Consider the following 18,559-nt stretch of genomic DNA (forward strand, 5'->3'; position numbering starts at 1 on the left):
CCCCGATGATTTTTTTTTATCACGTCGCCGTTTCGCAAATTAAATACTCGACTTATCCGGATACGAGCGCAGAGTGAAAATTATATCGGCAAACGGTGGCTCGCGATTTTCGCGGCGCGATACGACGATACGTTCGCTCGCGCTCCGTGTTTACACGTATCAGTGTTACGTATATATGCGTGCGAGATTTAGCTTCCGTTCGATTCACCGCGACCGCAAACGAGGATATTTATCCGAAATGAATTTCGCGATCGCTGTTAACTCGCGCGCGCAAAGTTTTTTGTTTGTTAAGAGGATTTCCGCGGATTTTAAAAATCCGCCCGATGTGGAAACAATAGCTTTCTATTTCTAGATTTACGGAACACAAGCTACACGCACACACACGAATCATCCTTGTGACGGTCGATAGCAATAATTTGTTACACTTGTACGACGGCGATCAAAGTTGAAGGTGAGACTTCACTTTGCATGCGAAACTACTAGAATGACAATAACATTGGCAATAGTCGGCGTGTCCTTCGTACTTGTCGCATGACATGCGTTTAAGGTTGTGTGAATTTTTCCAAGACATGCGAACAACATTAATAAACACGCGAATATACACTCTATTTACTCACATATTCTGCGCTGATTAAGGCACGCTTTTTACGTATTCAAGCCATGATCATGGCGTGATTTAAGGAGGCTGCACCCGAAGTAGTTGCCGCGTTAATTCTCAGCTAATCTGCAAAATAGCGGAGCGTTGTTCGCTGCTCGTTATCTCGTTCATAGTAATTTTTCTTATTTTTGCTTGTTTCAATTTTTATGATATATTAAGATTTATTGTTTCACTTGTTATTTTATTATTAATGAACATAGAGAACGATCCAAATCTTTCTTTTTTTAATATTAAATTTTTGAAACTTTTAATTAGAATGAATCAGTTCGCATAAATCAGATCTGGCATGAAGAAACACACTATGCGCTGTAAACTTTATAGCAAAAGTGAAAAAATATGATGAGAAAATTTATTAAATTGAATCGATACCATTCAATAATGTTTAAAAATTTTTCTTAAATATTTAAATTAGAAAGTTTACTTTAATTTTTTATAATTATACAAAATAAGGACGATTTTTCAGCCAATGATACATCATATTCTAGGCTTAATTTCATAGAACAACATTTATCATAGTTTGCAACAGAAACATACATTGTTGACACTATAAGATTGATGAAAACGAAGAATACCTTCGTGGTGCGCGTTGGAAAACAGTGCGCTTTCGTTGTCTCTTATTGGTGGTTGGCGAACAGCCAACGAAGCTTTTCCACAATCCCTTTCCCGAGCCAAGTGTCGAAGACAGAGGCGGTGCTGGCTGTAAGTCAATTATAGAGTGACAAAAAGAGATAATGAAAAATCGGGAAAAATCGAGGGTGTGCAATGAGCAAAAAATACATAGCTAAATAGAGAGCAATGTTGGAAATCAAGCATGCGCGAAAACAACAACAAGAAAACGATTTCACCAGCAATTCCACGAGATATAAGAAGAATAAAAACATAAAAAAATGCACATACATTTGTAAACAAGCCAGGAGAAATATTGTTATGATGGAGAAATAGATTTCTTCACAGATTTCCGTTACTTCTTTCTCTCCGTGCGGCTGGCGGTTTCCGTTGCACTTTTATCGAAAATAAGAAAACTGGACTCGGGGTTCTGGTGCTGTTTAAAAGAATGGCGCGTTCTTCAGGGAACCCACCCACGTAAAAGTCCGAAGAGCTTTTTCATGGTTTTACGCTAAAGGGCGGTAAACTTCATTTTGGACGTGGGTTTCGACGATTTACACGATCGACCGCGCGCGAGTTCCGGAGCTCACGCGGCGAGAAACCAGACGCGAGAGCAACCGCAGATCAATTAAAAGCCAGAAGAAGCCGGCGAGGCGTCTGCGGGAACGTGGCGAAAAGGCCGAAAAGTTAAAGGGAAGATTGCGAGAAACGATGAAAGGGTTTGCCGGCTGGCGGAACGTAACGGCCGGCAGCTAATATCGCGAGAAATACTGTTATTGCCACTAATATTTCGCGCAAAACTCCCAACAGCCGACGTCTGCCTCGGGAAATCTCCTTATACTTGGATTCGCGCCGAAAGGGTTGCAAGCGATACCGCTCTTCGTTTTCGCCGCCCCGCCCCTCCGTTCTCACGTATCTATCTCCGGCAATTCCGGTTCTCTGTATTTCACATTGTTGCGCAATTCCCGTAGGAAATTTGGTTCAAACGAGCTTGCTTGAACGAAACGTAAGAAATATTTAAGCCATTACAGCGTATCTTCGGAATGATGAATGCACACGTAATCTACTTTAAACTGAGAATTGCTTCACATCATTTGGCCGAAAACGAACGGGGCGTAAAGCGCATCACTAATTTTTGAAGAGAGATTTTTACGCCGGACTCCGCCGCCAGACAACTTTATCTCGCGCACTGAAATTTTCATTTTATCATCGGTCGTTCGCCTTTCCGGTCAGCAACTAATATCGCAAGAAATACTGTTATTGCCACTAATATATCGCGCAAAACTTTCCGACACCGAAGCCTGCCGCGGGAAATCTCCTTATAACTGGTTCCTGGAAGGGTTGCAAGCGACACCCAAGCGTTCCACCCACCTCTCGTTTCCACCTCTCTCCTCCTCCGCGCTCTCCTCTCAAGCCTCCTCTCTCTCACCTCCGTGTAATTCACGTCGGCTCTTGTTCCCGAGCTCGGCTGGAAAATTCACGATGAGGAGCCGAAGAAGAATCCTCCTCCTGAAATTATTGTTGCCTCATAACTTCCACCTTCTGCGCCTGTTATACGTAGAGAATTATATACTACGCGTATATCACACTCTCGACATAATATATGCTTGTAATGTGTTTTGTAATGTGGTTGCGGGCAAGTAACGATATAAAGGTTATTGTAATCTCTCAATATTTTACCGACGTAAATGTCTTTCGTTCGCTCTCGGCGAAGGAGATTTTGTACAAATAATCGGGGACTGCGATTATGGCTGAGATATTGTTATTATTTTGTTAATTTTATTACACTTATTCTAATCTATTAAGATGTCCGCATTACTTTCTGCCAGTATATTAATAATAATAGCGAACCATTTATATTATCGAGATAGTTTTTTCGGGTCCTTTCTTTCTCGAAATTCATTTCGGGCTTATCTCGCGGCAAAGGATGAGCACATTTTATCTTAATGTAGACCAGAACTCGTCGAAAAGAAGCTCCCGACGAAAGCTCTCTTACTCGGCTTTCGCCGTTAGGTAACTTTTATAATCCGCGTTCCCTTAATCGGGAAGTTCCTTTTGGAAAGACTTTATCTTCTTACCGGGTCTCTCTTCCACAAAGGATTTTAAACGATACTATCCCATACATTTTACGCCATTTCTTCCACAGCTAGAAATGGAAAGAGAGAAAATGGAGCCGGGTGTCATGGCAAAGCCGTCCTGATAGTTTTAAAAAGAATTTGCTTTACGAACTTCCAGTGATGGCGAATACCGCCAACTCTTCTGATTTTGCTACACAGATTCGAAATTATTACGAATCAATTATCATTAGATTTTAAGGTACGAAAAGCTTAAAGGATAGAGCTTATTGTTCATCTCGTGTAATACACTGATTTTTTTATATATATAATTTATTCACAATTGCGACGACAATAATTTGGGAACTGGAAAATAGCGTTTTACCGGTGTACTTCGAAATTACGTCCCATTTTCTCAAATTACTGTTCAACGAAGCAAAATTACGTAGCATTACTCGGACTTTATACTGTATTACAAGTCATTACGTGTCGTTACAAGCGCACACGACATCAAAGCCTCATTTCACGTGTGATCGAACGTGATGTCGCTTTCTCTTGCGACACGATCGCATTGTAACGCCGTAACTATCCATTTGCTTTAGTACACTGCATTCTCATTAGTTCTCGCTTTATCGCGCTCTGCTCAAACATACATAAAATTATTGAATCTGTTGATAACATTTCCTTTGCAATAATAACCAAATAATCGAGTGATAATATTTCAAATTACTGAAACAATTAAATTTACTTGAAAAAAAAAAAAAAAACGTACACTCTAGCAGCGCATTCATAAATAATACCTACTTTCGGGATCGCCCAGACGAGAGAGATTTTATGTAATGTTCGATACTGTCTACGTGCTCGGTAAAAGTCGTCGCATCGTAAACGACAGGAAAAGTCGGTGGCCGGTAGTTAAAAGGATTAGTCGAGCCGCAAGCGACCGATGGGGGACGACGAGGAAATGACTGGTGAAAATTTCACCAGGACCGCTTGCAATATTGCTTTTACGGGTGCACGGTAAAACCGAAAGATGCCTCTAAGCTTCGTCGTAGCGGACGTACATGCTGCTCGATGGGCATTAAGGAGTTAAGGCGTGCGAGACGCCAGACGGACGTACGAAACCGGGGGTGGATTACCTGATGGGGATGCAGGTGGCGAGGGTCAAAAACACCTTCCTGAAAAATATCCACGACAAGCCCGCAGCGGGCGAAACGGGCGCTCGTAAAACGCTAGACCCGGATAAGTGACGAGAAGACGGGATGAGGTTCTTAGGCGACAATATGTTTTCCAGCGGCGAAACCACCGTCGAGAATAAATCACCCCATGCCGTAAGCCCGAATGGCGCATTAATCGTAATCAATGAGTATAGAGTACGTTATTTTATCTTTTCGAAAGGAAATTCAATTGCTTTCTGTTCTTTATGCGTAGTAAAAGAAAATGTGTAATGAATAATATCTTGACGCTTCCAAGCAGAAATGTGCAAGAGCACATCTTGATAAATTTGCAACTTAAATCTATCGGAAACGTGTGTCTACTGTTGGACGAAATACGCGTGAAATTGGAAAAGTCTCATCGCTAGCAGATATAAAGCGGTAAGCGAAGCCAAAGATAGGTTGAACCCTAGCGCGGCCTCGACAGCGTACGGATTAAGAAGCACGAAAAGCCACGGACAGTCTAATCCGTAACGCACACTTCTGGCAGTAGTGAAGGTAGACAAAAAGTCAGACACCGACCGACCGCGTCGCGCCGCGCTGCAAAGAATTGCATTTCGCGAACATCTCGCCTGGAAATATCCGCGCAACGGCATCTTTCCAGCAAGCTTGGGCTTAAGCCAGCACATGCCAACCGGGCTTTACCGCGAACAAAGAACGATCGGAAAATAGAAAATTGCCGCGGCGTGCACGAGAGGTAAAGCTCACGGACTCGGCCGGCGACACGTACCGGCGTCCTTTTCCTGCGGGCATACTAAAATCTTAACGGCACCGTAAAACCGCGATTTATCGTCCCTCGATATAAAAATAAATTACGGCGCCATTATCTTCCGCGCACCGCGAGAAAGCGCCGCGGAGACACGTAGCGCATAAGTCGTCATGCTTGTTTAAGCTCGGGACTTGGCGTCGATGGCTCGCGCGCTGAAGTTATCGCGACAGCGGCTGCGATAGAGATTCAGAGGTACTCGGTCGGCATTCTTGCGGCGCGATTTATGGGGGTTTTACGTTACAATCTTTACAAAGTTGTCATTAAATCTTACTTACTCTGTAAGTGCTTGTGTCAAGAGTATTAATAATTAAAAAAAAAGAAATACAATCGCAAGCACATTTTCAAGAAATTGTAACATTATGACGATAACTTAAAAAAAATGCATCAGCGCGCGCCTTCCATTTTCTCGGATAAATCGACACACATTTCTCTCAACTTCTCCTATAAAGCGATGCAGCTGAATCGAGATAGTCAGCTGTGCGAATTTCGAAAAGTTTTCGTCTACCGCCTTCTGGAATCCGGCCACGAGAATCATTAAGAGTACATATGTCAGGCGAGTCGCGGCGTCGCAACGTCGCGGAAGGCCAAATGCGAAAAAACGACGGTCGAACTTGGCTCATTACAGCGGCACGGTTTTTGATCTAAATGCGAATCTAACGAGGACGCTGCGTGCTCATCGAAGGGGAAGTCCCGGAATCTTTACCGCGAAACCTCACTTATGTCGTCTACGAAAAAGAATTGCTGGAAATCGTGTAGTATTTACTTTATATTTAAGAGTTTTTAATAGCATTTCTATTTAACAAAAGAATTTACTTACATTAAAATATTAAAAAGAATATACGTTAGAAACGATGAAGAGAAACTATATATATTTGTTCAAAACTTTGTGTAATAGTAAAAGCTGATTATAAAAGTGTTATATGGATTTTAATTGAAAAAGCATTTAAAGTAAAATATAAGAAAATGTTCAAAATAATAAAGAAGTTATCATATTTGTTTAAAATATTTATATAGCAATAACAAAGAGTAATAATATTGAATTTTAAATTCACGAAAAAATACTATCAAGATTCACATATGTTATGTAGAATTAACAAATCTAATTGGCATTAATTATTGGAATCTTTTAAATATTTCGACGCTAACAGGAATTGTCTTGTATGTGCCAATAACAGATCGATAATTCAAGCCGTTGGACTGTGACGAATGGCTTTAGTCCGATACTCGGACAGTTCTGGCTTCTGTTTCAGTTTTTAGTACGCGTCCTCCGATACTCCCACACATTTGGCTATTTTTGCCCAAGTGTACAAAACCGCCCTTGATCGAAAGTTCAATAGAACGGTCGTTTCCGTCGTGAAAAATAATTTATTTGTCAAAATTGGAACAAAGAATTTCCCATTGAATTTTTAAGGAGCAAGAAGCATCTCCTAATTGAATCGAAATTTACATACTACGATTATGCAGTTTTTTATTAATTCTGAATTAATTACAAGACGGAAATTTACACTTTTATTTAAAACTTTTCTTTATTAATTTAAGCTTTTCCATTTTTTGTCTATTTTTTCATTTGCTTACGATAGAAGATTTTCTATGAAAATGTCATTAGGTGTCTGCACTTTTAATTAAATCATGCATTGCATGAGGGAATGGCAATCGAGGAAAGTAGCCGACTCCTGATATCGCTTCGATGAAACGAGCTGAAAAAGAACGCTGTTTCCGCCGTCGGGAAATACGTTTTAAATATGTAACGAACCAGTAGTTAATTAAATTAAAAATTTTAATGTAGATACAGTCACGTCTCGCGGGGAACTCTGACGTTGTGATTTGTATCATGCTGACAGACATGTATATTTAATTTTTTTGAAATGGCAGAACGTATTGGTAGAATAATTTTCTTGATACTGTTAGAAGTTAAACTTGTCATTGAATAATATTATTTATTTTTTAATCCAATTTAATTTTAGATTATCCATTATTTTGAGTACTTTTTTATTCGCTAAATATTTGTATTTAACATGATTATTCCAAAATTAATCTAACGCCGAGTTTATCGTCCGTTTTCTTTAATTCTTTGTGATTCTATCGCAAAGTTGAAATAATATTTACGACAATTCTGTATAGAGTTTTTCGAATAGTTGAAGCGATGCACAATTACATAATCGGCAAATTATTTTTTAATTTTTATAAAAGTTTCTAGATGATATGATTTTATTGTATTTATTTTAACATGAAAGCAGTAAAATAAGTACAAAATATTGGTCGAAACTAATTCAGACTGCAGGGGATTAAATCATGTGTAGTGTGATGATAGACACTATAACAGAGTAACGTCTCCAACTAGACGGAAACAGACTCAAGGTTAAAACAACACCCACTTCCAGCTCGTGAATTGAATGAACACTTATTCATATTCATTGTACGTTCCACCTTTACACGTGCCATAAAGCACGACTGCCGCTCTAAATGCCGCGACAACGTTCCGGTACGGAGCTCGTATATTAAAGTGAAAATGGCGACCGACTGGTCGGGCGCGAGCGGCAATCTTGTCGGAACAGATTTTATTGTCGCCCACGCATCGCATCGACGCTATGAAAACGTCACGTCGGGCTCGAATAAAACCCGTCTCTATTATTTCGACTGTTAGAATCCTCCTTAAGCCCGTGAATCATAAAAATATACCGCGGAAATTTGTAATAATCTTCGTAGACGACAATCGTCCAAGAATACGAAATGGAATTTGTCATAAATTTTGGTGTGCGTAATATGAGAAAAAATTATTTACTGCAAACTTTACTGAATTGTTAATTTTTAAATTATTTTGTCGGAATATACTGCAATATCGAGGAACAAAATATTTTTACAAATGTTAAAAATATCTTTTAACATATCATCTAGAAAAGAAGCGCAGAGTCTCCGAGTGCTAGCAAAACCTATTTAATTACGAGCACGATAAACAGCGTCTGCAGCGCCTCTGGTTGAGATAATTACACCAGACACGCGGAAAACCCAGAGCGAAAAACAACGTCGATGTTTCTTGTTTCTTCGCGTTTGTTGTCAAGATACAAGCGGATCCGCATTCGGTGGGAATTGAAGGAGAGACAATTGGTCTTTTTGGTCATCCCTTTTCACTCAACACCTGGCGATCGGTGCCGTTTTCCACGACGGTTATCTAGATTAGCTTTTCCGAGTAGCACGCTCATCCCCGCGCGCTTCTTTATAGTACAGCTCATCCGGCGGCTTTTCCAACGATTGCGAGTGACGCATGCCGTATTGCCCGGGAAGTACTCGGCGTCGAGGCGCTTAGACATCCCGGCGCCGTTCATGTGCGGCGCCGCACGCAAGCCCCGAGCGCTATTAGCCGCACCACCCACCCTCAGAGACCACCCCCGTCGGTCGGCCGTAACCCCTTCGTGTACCCGCTGTTATACGCCTCTCCCGATAACGGTCATCGCCTTGTCCCATGGACCAATAAACTTTCGCAGATTAAGGCTCATGCCGTGTTTTATCTAAAATATGCTATCGTACGGAGAAGAATCTAATCGTATTTGTTTGATCCGTCCGTCATGTTTTCCTCAATTTTACGAGCAGGGAGAACAAGTGAACACTAAGACTGGCTGATCTTGATCACGTTTTCTCTATTAAAGGAAAGAAGCGAAAGGCATCGCAGATTCGAAAGACTCTTAATTTATTCCGGAGCTGTGACATTTTGCATAAAATGTATAATTAGTTTGTTTATTGATATCGAGTGATAAATTTTGGTGTATTTAATGCATAAATTTATCATGGAGAAATGAAGAAACATAATTTAAGCACTAATATCGTAAAGTAAATAATTTGTGAATTCACTAACCTTGTAAATATCATTGTAAATGAAGAAAGAAGAGACGTCATTTATTATTGGAATAGGACTATGAATGTTGCTGATTGAATGCATGGGTAATTTTCTTGAAACACGCTCGCGTGGAATAACGAAATGAGGTTGCAACGTGAATAAGAGATTGTTACCGTAGAACGCGAGCCCGAAAAATCTTGACTTTACCGTCTCGCCGCCGCCATCTTGCGAACATCGTTAAGCTTAACGACCGCTTTCGGAATTGCCCCGGCCTTTTTTCGCCATAACGAGACACGGCACTTGGTTCTTCGCACCCCATTCTCCATGGTTTCCCGTGCGAGAGACATTTAAGTACGTAACTTCATTGTTATGGGGCTGGTGCGGTAAAGGAATGAAGTGAGAACTTCAACTTCCGCCTTTCGTATAATCGTACACCAGAGAAATCGATTAATCGTTCAGTTCCGCGATATGCGTTTGGTCGTAAGACATTATTTCCGCAAGGAGTCACATGAGCGAATGTGCACTTTGCACATTTCTATGCTCAATTGACATAACAATCTAAACACATTATATTTTATCATTTGTCACATTTGATATTCCTTTGATATTCTTCACATTTAATGTAAAGTTTTAACGTTATGTTTTATTTATATTTATTTTTTAATATGATAACATTACGTTATCTAATCTAATATTTGTAGCTATTATCAATAATACAGTTCACTTTTCTGCGCACGTATTCGCATTAATCATTTACCGAACTCAGCCCTGAAAAGAAAACCATCGCGGAAGTAAACGGCGGGATAACAAACGGACGATCGAACTTTGCCGCCGTTTACTCGGCACGCGCTCTTCGCTCGCGGAATGGGAAAGACGGTGGGGGGGAGGGGGAGTTGTTCCGCGTCCATGAAACTTAATATTCTGTAGGAAGGACTTACGTAAGGACGCCGACGGCAAGAAGAAAGGCGCACGACGTCGGTAAAAACCCACCGCTCACCCCCGTCAGTTTCACCTATACTCGCTCGAGCAATCGATAGGGTGACTCATCGAGGGCGGTGACAGAGCTTTTTATCCCTTCTCTCTTTCCCTTTTCCTCTTCTTTCTTTTTCCTTTTCCTTTTCTTTGCCCTTGTCTTTTGACTGTAGCGCTCTCTTCCATCTATCCTCAACTTTCTTCTTTCGCCCTCGCTCGCTTCCGGCTCTAACCATCCCTTCGTTTTCTCCCTGAAAGCGTGCCCAAACTTTAAAACATCCCGCAGCAGCCCATTTTTCGGTCAGACTGTGTGGGTTCCTCTTAGGGCGACAAAATAACGTAACGCATCCTCAAGTATGCAGCTGCAGCTGCGCCGCGTATTTTTGCTCTCGGAGCTTTGCGAACTGGAACGCGAGGAGTTTCTGTCCGCAGCCAATTTGTCGCCCCGATTCGGTTTAGCTCTGACCGAAAGTCATGTTTTGCTTTCCCAATTCCGCTCTACTAGGTTAAGTAATGTTCAATTTATTTTATCTATATTGCTGCAGATAAAGAGACCTCATTCGTAGCTACGTAACAATGGCGGCATTAAATTCAGCCTCACCTAATTTTCGCGTCAAGTTTTGTTATCGCGTAACAATGGCACTTATTATGCACACTTTATTCGCTAACGATGTTGAATTTTCCATTTCCGCAAAGTTCGTCTAATCGACTCCGAAGCAAAATTCAAGCGCGGTAGAATCCGTATTCGCGAATGAATTCCGAAACGCCCCCGTGAAACAACTTCGAACACCAGCCACATTTCTACGCTATCCTCGCCGCTCTTAATTGTCTCGTTCGCGTAGCCCTTCCCGCGATCCCAACAGGCGTTCAAACTTTAAACTGCTTCATTCCACGCGAAATAACGAGACACGTTCGCGGAGTAACCCGCTGCAAGCACGCTACGCTCGCGCTCTATAATGTCTGTAGCCTGCGAATCTCTCGTCCTCAGCTAATTTGTTAGCCTCCAAGCAAATCGCCCTTTTGCTGATCCACCAATTTTCCACATCTTCTTCGAACACGGAAATTTGCAAACTTTTAACGTTAAAAACGGGGATAATTCCAGCGTTCAAACGTTTCGACAACTTCTACTTTTTGTTCTACTTTCCGGAAGGATTGTAGAATTTACATTTATTGCGAAAACGTATAGATTTTCAGATTCTTCCGACAGAATATTTTTCATACTTCTCCCGTACACATTTTGTTGCTAGAGGAATATCTCAATGGCAGATAAAAGTGCCTAATAAACTTTCCTCACGACAACTTCTTGCATCACGGAACTCATTAGACGCGTTTGTTCCGCTAATTTTCATCCCTATTTTTCTTTCGCCACTTCTAGACACAACGCGTGTCCGCTCAGGTCCACGTGAGAGATTTTTAAGATGGGATTTTAACGAGCACGTAGGGTATTTTTCAGAGTCTTCCTCGCCGGTTGCTTTAATACTTCTCGCCCGCCTCCTCTTGCACGTCGGACGTGCTCTCGAACTTTAAAATGCATTCCGCTTACCCACGCTTCTGTGTGCCAGGATTTTTGCAGCACAAAAATAACGAGATGCATTCGGCGGAGTGCAAGCGTTATCTGCACGTATCGATAACAAGCGCGCGACGGAACGTCATTACCAGCCAATTTGTCGGCTTATAACTCTTTTCGCTGATTCATCCGTGCTTTCTCTCCAATTCCGTTTCGTTACGCAGTCTTCTTTTAAGTTTCTTACAAATTATAAGACTCGTCAAACGCAATCAACGACTAATGAAATTTCGAAAAGACCGCACGTCGCTTTTTTTGCATTTGCGAGTGAAAGTTTAATTAAATCTGTGAACAAAAACAATATTGTAAAAAATAACATTTTCCATAAAATAATGTAATAAAAGATCAAATTTATTTTTGAATGTAACATCGCCAGATATTGTACAGGAATTTAAAAATACATTTTATATATTTTTAACAATTTTTTACAATATTAGTGCTAATAAAATCTCGTATAATTAAACTTTTTGTTTAATTTGTATGACGTATTTCCTGTGGTGCTTTTTGTTAATAAAATAGAATATTCTTTTATTAATTACTACAATTGCCAGGGCAAAGTTGGAACACTGTGCATTATAAAATAATTGCTTAATTAAAGAGCTTTTTATAATCTAAATAAGAGTTTTTTAGAGCTTTATTATCTCTTTATCTTACTTTATGGCATTGAATAAATTACATAAACTATTAATTATTGATTGTCTTTTTTAGAACTAACGAAAATATTAAAAGACTAGAAAGATGCGATTTGATTTTAGTTTGGTCAACTAATTAACTTTCTTAACACACAAAATCACTGGCGTGCTCATGCTTTGTCTATGTCAGACAAAAGAAAACTCAAAGTAACAAAGCCATTCATTTTAGCTTTCGTCGATTATCGAGGGAGAAACGCCTTTCGCCACTTTGTTATAAATGAAACAAGCGCTTATTAATTAACCTATCAAAAATAATGATGAGATAAATTTTACGTTTTCTGACATTATTATCCCCGTTGAAGGAAGTTTGCCTTCTCTGTGTAACTCGTTTAGCGCCGTGTGCAACAAGTTAATACATTTTTTTTGTGACGCTGCGCTAACTCGATAAAAAAAAAGGACCTTTACACACGAACCGTTACGCGTGAACGTTGTTTGTATGACGGAAGGGCTCGACGCGAATGATGAGAGTTCATTGCCCATTCGCGTTTCGAATCGCAGATTCGTGATCGGTATTTACGTCGCAACCACGGCTGCCGTAAACGTGAAGCTGTGGTGTTTATTGACGATCCCGTGCAAACGGATGCTGCATAAACATCCGCGTATTCACGTTCAACGCGTTTGTCCACAATTTGCAGTACTGTCAGTCGCAGATTTCTTGTTCCGAGCCGTAGAAATTTTTTTTATCCAAAAGAGCGAAAACAAGCGCGTCGGAGATTATCGGTTTGAAAAATAAACGAACAAATTTGTACATTTATATTCCTTCACTCACGGCACCAAATGTGAATTTGAAATAGGACGGGACGTCGCAGTATTTTCACTCCGGACTCTAGGATCGACTTCGGGCCGCGAGTCACTCTGACCGAAAGAATTTCGGGACTCGGAAAAGCGAGGGAGCTCCAAGCTCACGGTGGTCGAAATCAATACCGGGTGGCGAGAGCGAGACGAGTAGACTTAGACTAGATAGGAAAGTCGCGGGTGGATGAAAGGAAGGAAGGAAGACACAAAGGAGGCCAAGGAGAGATTCGACTTGGAGCTTTTGTACGCTCGCTCGCGCGCTCGTCCGTACAAGCGCGTCGATAAGCCGCCTCTCGCCGATTATATCGCGAGACTATCGCGAGGTATCGCGCAGAGCTTTTCCGCCAACATGACAGCCGTCAGACCAGCATGGACTCGTTCTGTCGGTTCCTGTACAACGTCATTCTCGCCGTTGTCGTCTTTCTCAGGATCATCAGTGAGTAACGAGAGACCGATACTTCGATCAGGCAGATCTCATTTCGCAGATAGTCGCAAAAATAGTTAGCGCGTAACAAACTCTGGCAGCAACTCTTGTTTGGAAAGCTATTGTTTTTTTTTTCTCTCTTTTTTCTTTATGACAGAAATTACGCGCGATTGTTGTTTTGCAAGCTCTGTGAAAAGCTCTTTATGGATTTTCGGTTGTATCGACAAGTATATCAAAACGGCCGTGTGTATGAGCAATCGCAATAGCTATGCGATGCAAATTTCTGCGGTCGCAAACTCTATATTAACGGACAAGGTGTACTTCGCCAATATTAACTATGCTGAATAAATTTTATTAGTATTCCGTGCGAGTTACCGCGAAGATAGTCGGAATATCGGATAACCGCGACTGCAGTATTTAACTTGGCTATCTATCCCGGACGAGCTTAAAGCTTAAAGCTCGAGCCATTACTCTCTCTTTCTCTCTCTCTCTTTCTCTCTCTCTCTCTCTCTCTCTCTCTTTCTCTCTTTCTCTCTCTCTCTCTCTTGCAACGTCTAGCGCCAGATAATACCTTGCCTTCGACGATCTCCAACGACAAGCTTTCTTACCGTAATCGCCGCCGCGATAGATTAGCCAAACTTAAATTGGATTCCAACTCGATATTCAGCCTTTCGTTTCGTCCCTTCGCAAAGAGTGCAGTCAAACTCGAATAATCGGCACTTTACAATTAGCACGAAAAATTAATTTTTTTTTATCCGACTGTCAATTTTTTCACGCTCGTATCTTTTCCCTTATCGGGGACGCAGTTTTTCGATGCGCTTTCTGGTCGGCTATAAGAGTAAAAACGGTGAGACGCATTTATTCCGATATCGAGTGTCCCGATATGTAACGGGCGACCTTTGGAACGTCCCATGCATGCGCCGGCAGCTGCGGTTGATCGCATCTACTGCCATGGTCTGCCATAACTCGGAACCTTGACCTTTGGCCGCTCGTTATCTACTGATATTTAAAGCCTCGAAACCGCGCCAAGCGAGGCATCGCACGCGAAACAACGAGGCCATTCAGAATTTCTGCAAAGTAATATTCCTTAAAAAATGGCACTATTATCACGTACAGTCACGTCAGTCGGAATAGTAAGTAGCTACGCATGCGTCCGACAAAATCGATGCTTAATTTTCTTCGGTCGGTTCGCGATGCAAAAGCCATTTTGAATTAAGCATTGCAATTTTTAAATAGACGCGATATTTGATTATTTCTTCTGATTATCCTTCTTATTATTCTATAATATTTAATTTTATCTCTGCTTCATTTAAATAAGTGATAACAGTTTTTATAAGATTTGCTTTAAAAATATTAAAATTGTGAATAATTAATCCTTTATATTATGTATTTTGGACAGATAACGTTTTCCATCGTTTTAACTTTTATGCAGGCAAATATAAAACTAACATGACATTTAAAAACCGCATATAATGTTAAAAAAATCTTCTAATTTAAAAAACAATTTTTGGTTTGTTATAAAAATTAAACCACGCCTGGCAACCAAGTAGAAATGAAATAACTTTTTCAAAAAAGTGTTGAATTTGAAAGAATCGTTCGACTAATTTATTTCTAAAAATAAGGATCTACAAGAAATCATGTATAATATCTTCTTAAAGTGCTTTCATCCAGTAATTATAGTTCTAATATTTTTAATACGCTTACACACAATTTGTGAACATAATATAACAGAATATCTCGCTTTAATTTCAGAAAACGGCCTTCTTTCCTTCGAAAATCCCAATTACCACCTGGATCCAGCCCGGCTGGACGATGCTCTGAATAGCAACGGAAACGGCAGCTCTCTGTACGATGAATTGTATCAGGAATTGGTCGGCAGTGGTGGCCAAGGCGGCGAGGTAACCGGCGGCGGGGGAGGGGGCGGTGGAACAAGGGTTCAGGCACGCAGAACCTACGCCACGTTGGATCTGGGCAGTATGGGGGTGGACGTCACCCAGGGCCCCCTCACGCAGGATTCCGTGACGGACGACGCTTCCGACAACACAGACAACCATAACCTAGGGTGAGTGTCGCTACCTCTGTCACGTTCTACCTCTCTCTTTCTCTCGTTGACGGCTGATAAATGGTTTCCCGATGCACGCTGATGGAAAGATATTACCGTGCATACAACCCGATGGAAATTAAGAACGTGCTAAAACGAAAATGCGATAAAATATCGTCGCGTTTCAAATGAATTTCTCAACATACCGTTATTGGTTTTCTTTCGCAACATTTGCTGTCTTGAAAGCTATTCAAGATATTCTCAAGTTGACAAAAGCGACTGATTATTCATTAACGGTGCTCGAGAAAGAAGATCAATGCGAATAATATTTGAAAATTCACTTTCGAGCGTTGGTGCCGTTAGCAAAAGAGAAGTATGTAACTGATTATAAATCGGAAAGCAGCCTTCTGTCGAAATCTTATCCTTTCATCGCGATCAACTGAGATATCCGGGAATCTCTCTTTGGAGCGCGGGAAAATGGAATAAGCTTCGAGCAGCGAAATTGAGGATCCTGCCTCTTTTTCCCTCGTAATATAAGGTCCGGCCACCTATCGCGACCGTCGATAAAACTTTCGAGTTGGACCTCATCGAGGCACCGCATAAAATTTCAATAAATCCGGAAGCGAGAAGAGATGGGCGGAGAGAGAGAGATGGTCCGATAGAACGAACGGTCGATGCTACAAGACAGTTTGAACTTATTCGCGATTGTTACACGAATTCGGCGCAGCCCCGCAGTAGTCGGAATTCACTTCTCTCTACTTTTCTTTCTCGCATTTCCATCGGGACTCCGTGCCATTGTCCGACTCCGCTATCGAGTTTTCGGAGATGTTTAAGATAACACAAAATCACGATTACACTCGTGGAATCGGAAGCACGTCGAATTTGACGTGGGAAAAAATTGGATTTATGCATAAAAAGTATTTGTAAAATATTAATACTTATAAACACGAAATTTACAAATTGTACAAATAATTATAAATTTACAAAGTACAATTCTGTAAAGGCTGATGATTATTGTTTATGCTTTTTGCAGTATACAGTAATTATCTAATTGTAAATTATAATATCTCTTCTTGAAATTTAGCAAGCAACTTAAAGTATTTATCCTCAGCAGTCCAAATGTAATTAATTTTTAATTACTCAAGGAAAAACACTAAGCACTTTCCTCTCTTTATTTTCATTAATGCTTCATCTCTTTCAAAAAAGAAATACGTTCTTTTGTGCCTTATAACATCTGAAATTGTTAAACTCTTATCTTCTCGCCTCCTTAATTCTGAAAACAAGGTTTTCGAAAGGTCAAGACGATCGCCTCCCAATGTCTGCTCTCAGTTCCAATCTACTTTCAGTTAAGATCGAAATTAGATTCGTCGCTTCAGCCAGCTTTCGTAATCACTTTTAATTGTCTCTTCGCTCATCTAGCTTTCAATCACCGGTGTTTTACTTCAAGAGAAACATCTCGTCGAAAAAAATATCGTATTTTTTAACATAAATTATGTAAAATATGAGCGATAAAACTAAAATTTGTCTAAATTTTAATGACCGAACCATTTGGTCTTCTCTAAATCTTCGTATTCGTATTCATATTCAAATTTTCATATTTTGCGAAATTCTTCTTTCTCAAGTTTTGATTAACAATTCAGATGAATACGCCGTGCACCGGCGTCATCACGAAACTCCCCTAAACTAGGTAAAGACCACGTCGCACCGATTTTGCTCATTCCATGGAGGAGTCAAGACGCATTAACGGCTAGCCGCGGGCCGTGAGAGAGTTTCCGCCTGCGGTATAATAAACTCCTTTCTTTCCCTCGGATTTGGACCCTTTTGCCGACACGGAAATCCGGGCAAGCATAAAAATGCAATTAAGGAAACGCCCGACGTCTGGCTGCCTCCTCATAGTGTTTCCTTCTGAAAGTCGCTCTTTCCACAGGATCTTCAATCTCCATTCTCTTTCATATTTCTTCTCTAGTTTAGCTCTCTACGCTTTTAGTGTAATGCGCGATAATGTGAGTGTAGCATGCGTTAGAGAAAGAAAGAAGTTGATTAAATGTACAACAAAATATATAAAGACCTAAAATTAAATTCAAAGAGCTAAGCAATATGATATATTTCTTTGCTAATAGATAGTTTTAATGGAATGAAAGCATCCTTGAATATCTTTGTTCCTCTCTCTCCCCCCCTCGCTGCCATTTGGATGTGATACACGGAAAAGTTCATCCCGTGGAATTTGAAGGGGAAACGCTCGACTCATCCGTACTTCTTTCCCCGCCGTGTAGCTCTCTTGTTCGCTGTGTTGTCGGCAAAATGGCGAAGTAAGGTAATGACGCCATCAGCCAACGAGAATACGACGTTCCTGATCGAATTTTACGGGCACGGGCAGAAAGGAGGAGGGGGAGACGAAAAGCGAATTTCACCGACGACGAGAGCCAGCGAAGGCTTTCATCGCGGTACCACGTTAACTTGATTTACGTGATGCGCTCCTAACGTACGCAACGTTACGTCGTTAGATGCTTGACACACCGGAATAGCTTCGTGCCTCCAGAATGCTTCCGCGGCTACATCGGTGCTGCGACGAAATCGGTAATTTCATCTCGTTCGATGAACGACAGATAAATTGCGTTTAAGATGCGTACGCTCGTGCAGTGATTTTGAGAGCATGAGAGAAGCGATTTTATCGAAAGGTGCCACTTTGAAGGAACTTTCCCTCTAATTAATATATCTACAACTATATTATACAATTTGCGATATATGAGCAGCCAAAATATCGTAAAAGTAGCTGTATCCGAAAATAGGAAAAAATTAGATATGCAAAAACAGTTAAATTATTATGGCAATTTCAAACTTGAAGTTGCAAAAGTAGTTACATCCTTTTTCGTATAAAGGATTATTTTTATCAATAATTTATCAATAAAAAATTTGACTAAAAGTAAAAGATGAAAAGACT

The 18,559-nt window shown here is 40.7% G+C and overlaps 1 protein-coding gene across 1 annotated transcript in view; it reads left to right on the top strand.

The window, feature by feature from the left end:
* Positions 1 to 18,559, top strand: part of LOC105670172 (protein Fe65 homolog) — a 178,584-nt gene that overhangs the window by 110,946 nt on the left and 49,079 nt on the right. The window contains exon 4 of the mRNA XM_067356309.1: positions 15,330 to 15,639. Within this exon, the coding sequence (XP_067212410.1) occupies positions 15,330 to 15,639 (310 nt within the window). The remainder of the gene's footprint in view (positions 1 to 15,329; positions 15,640 to 18,559) is intronic.

The sequence above is a fragment of the Linepithema humile genome, chromosome 1 (genome assembly GCF_040581485.1).
Source record: "Linepithema humile isolate Giens D197 chromosome 1, Lhum_UNIL_v1.0, whole genome shotgun sequence".
Taxonomy (NCBI): Eukaryota; Metazoa; Arthropoda; class Insecta; order Hymenoptera; family Formicidae; genus Linepithema; species Linepithema humile.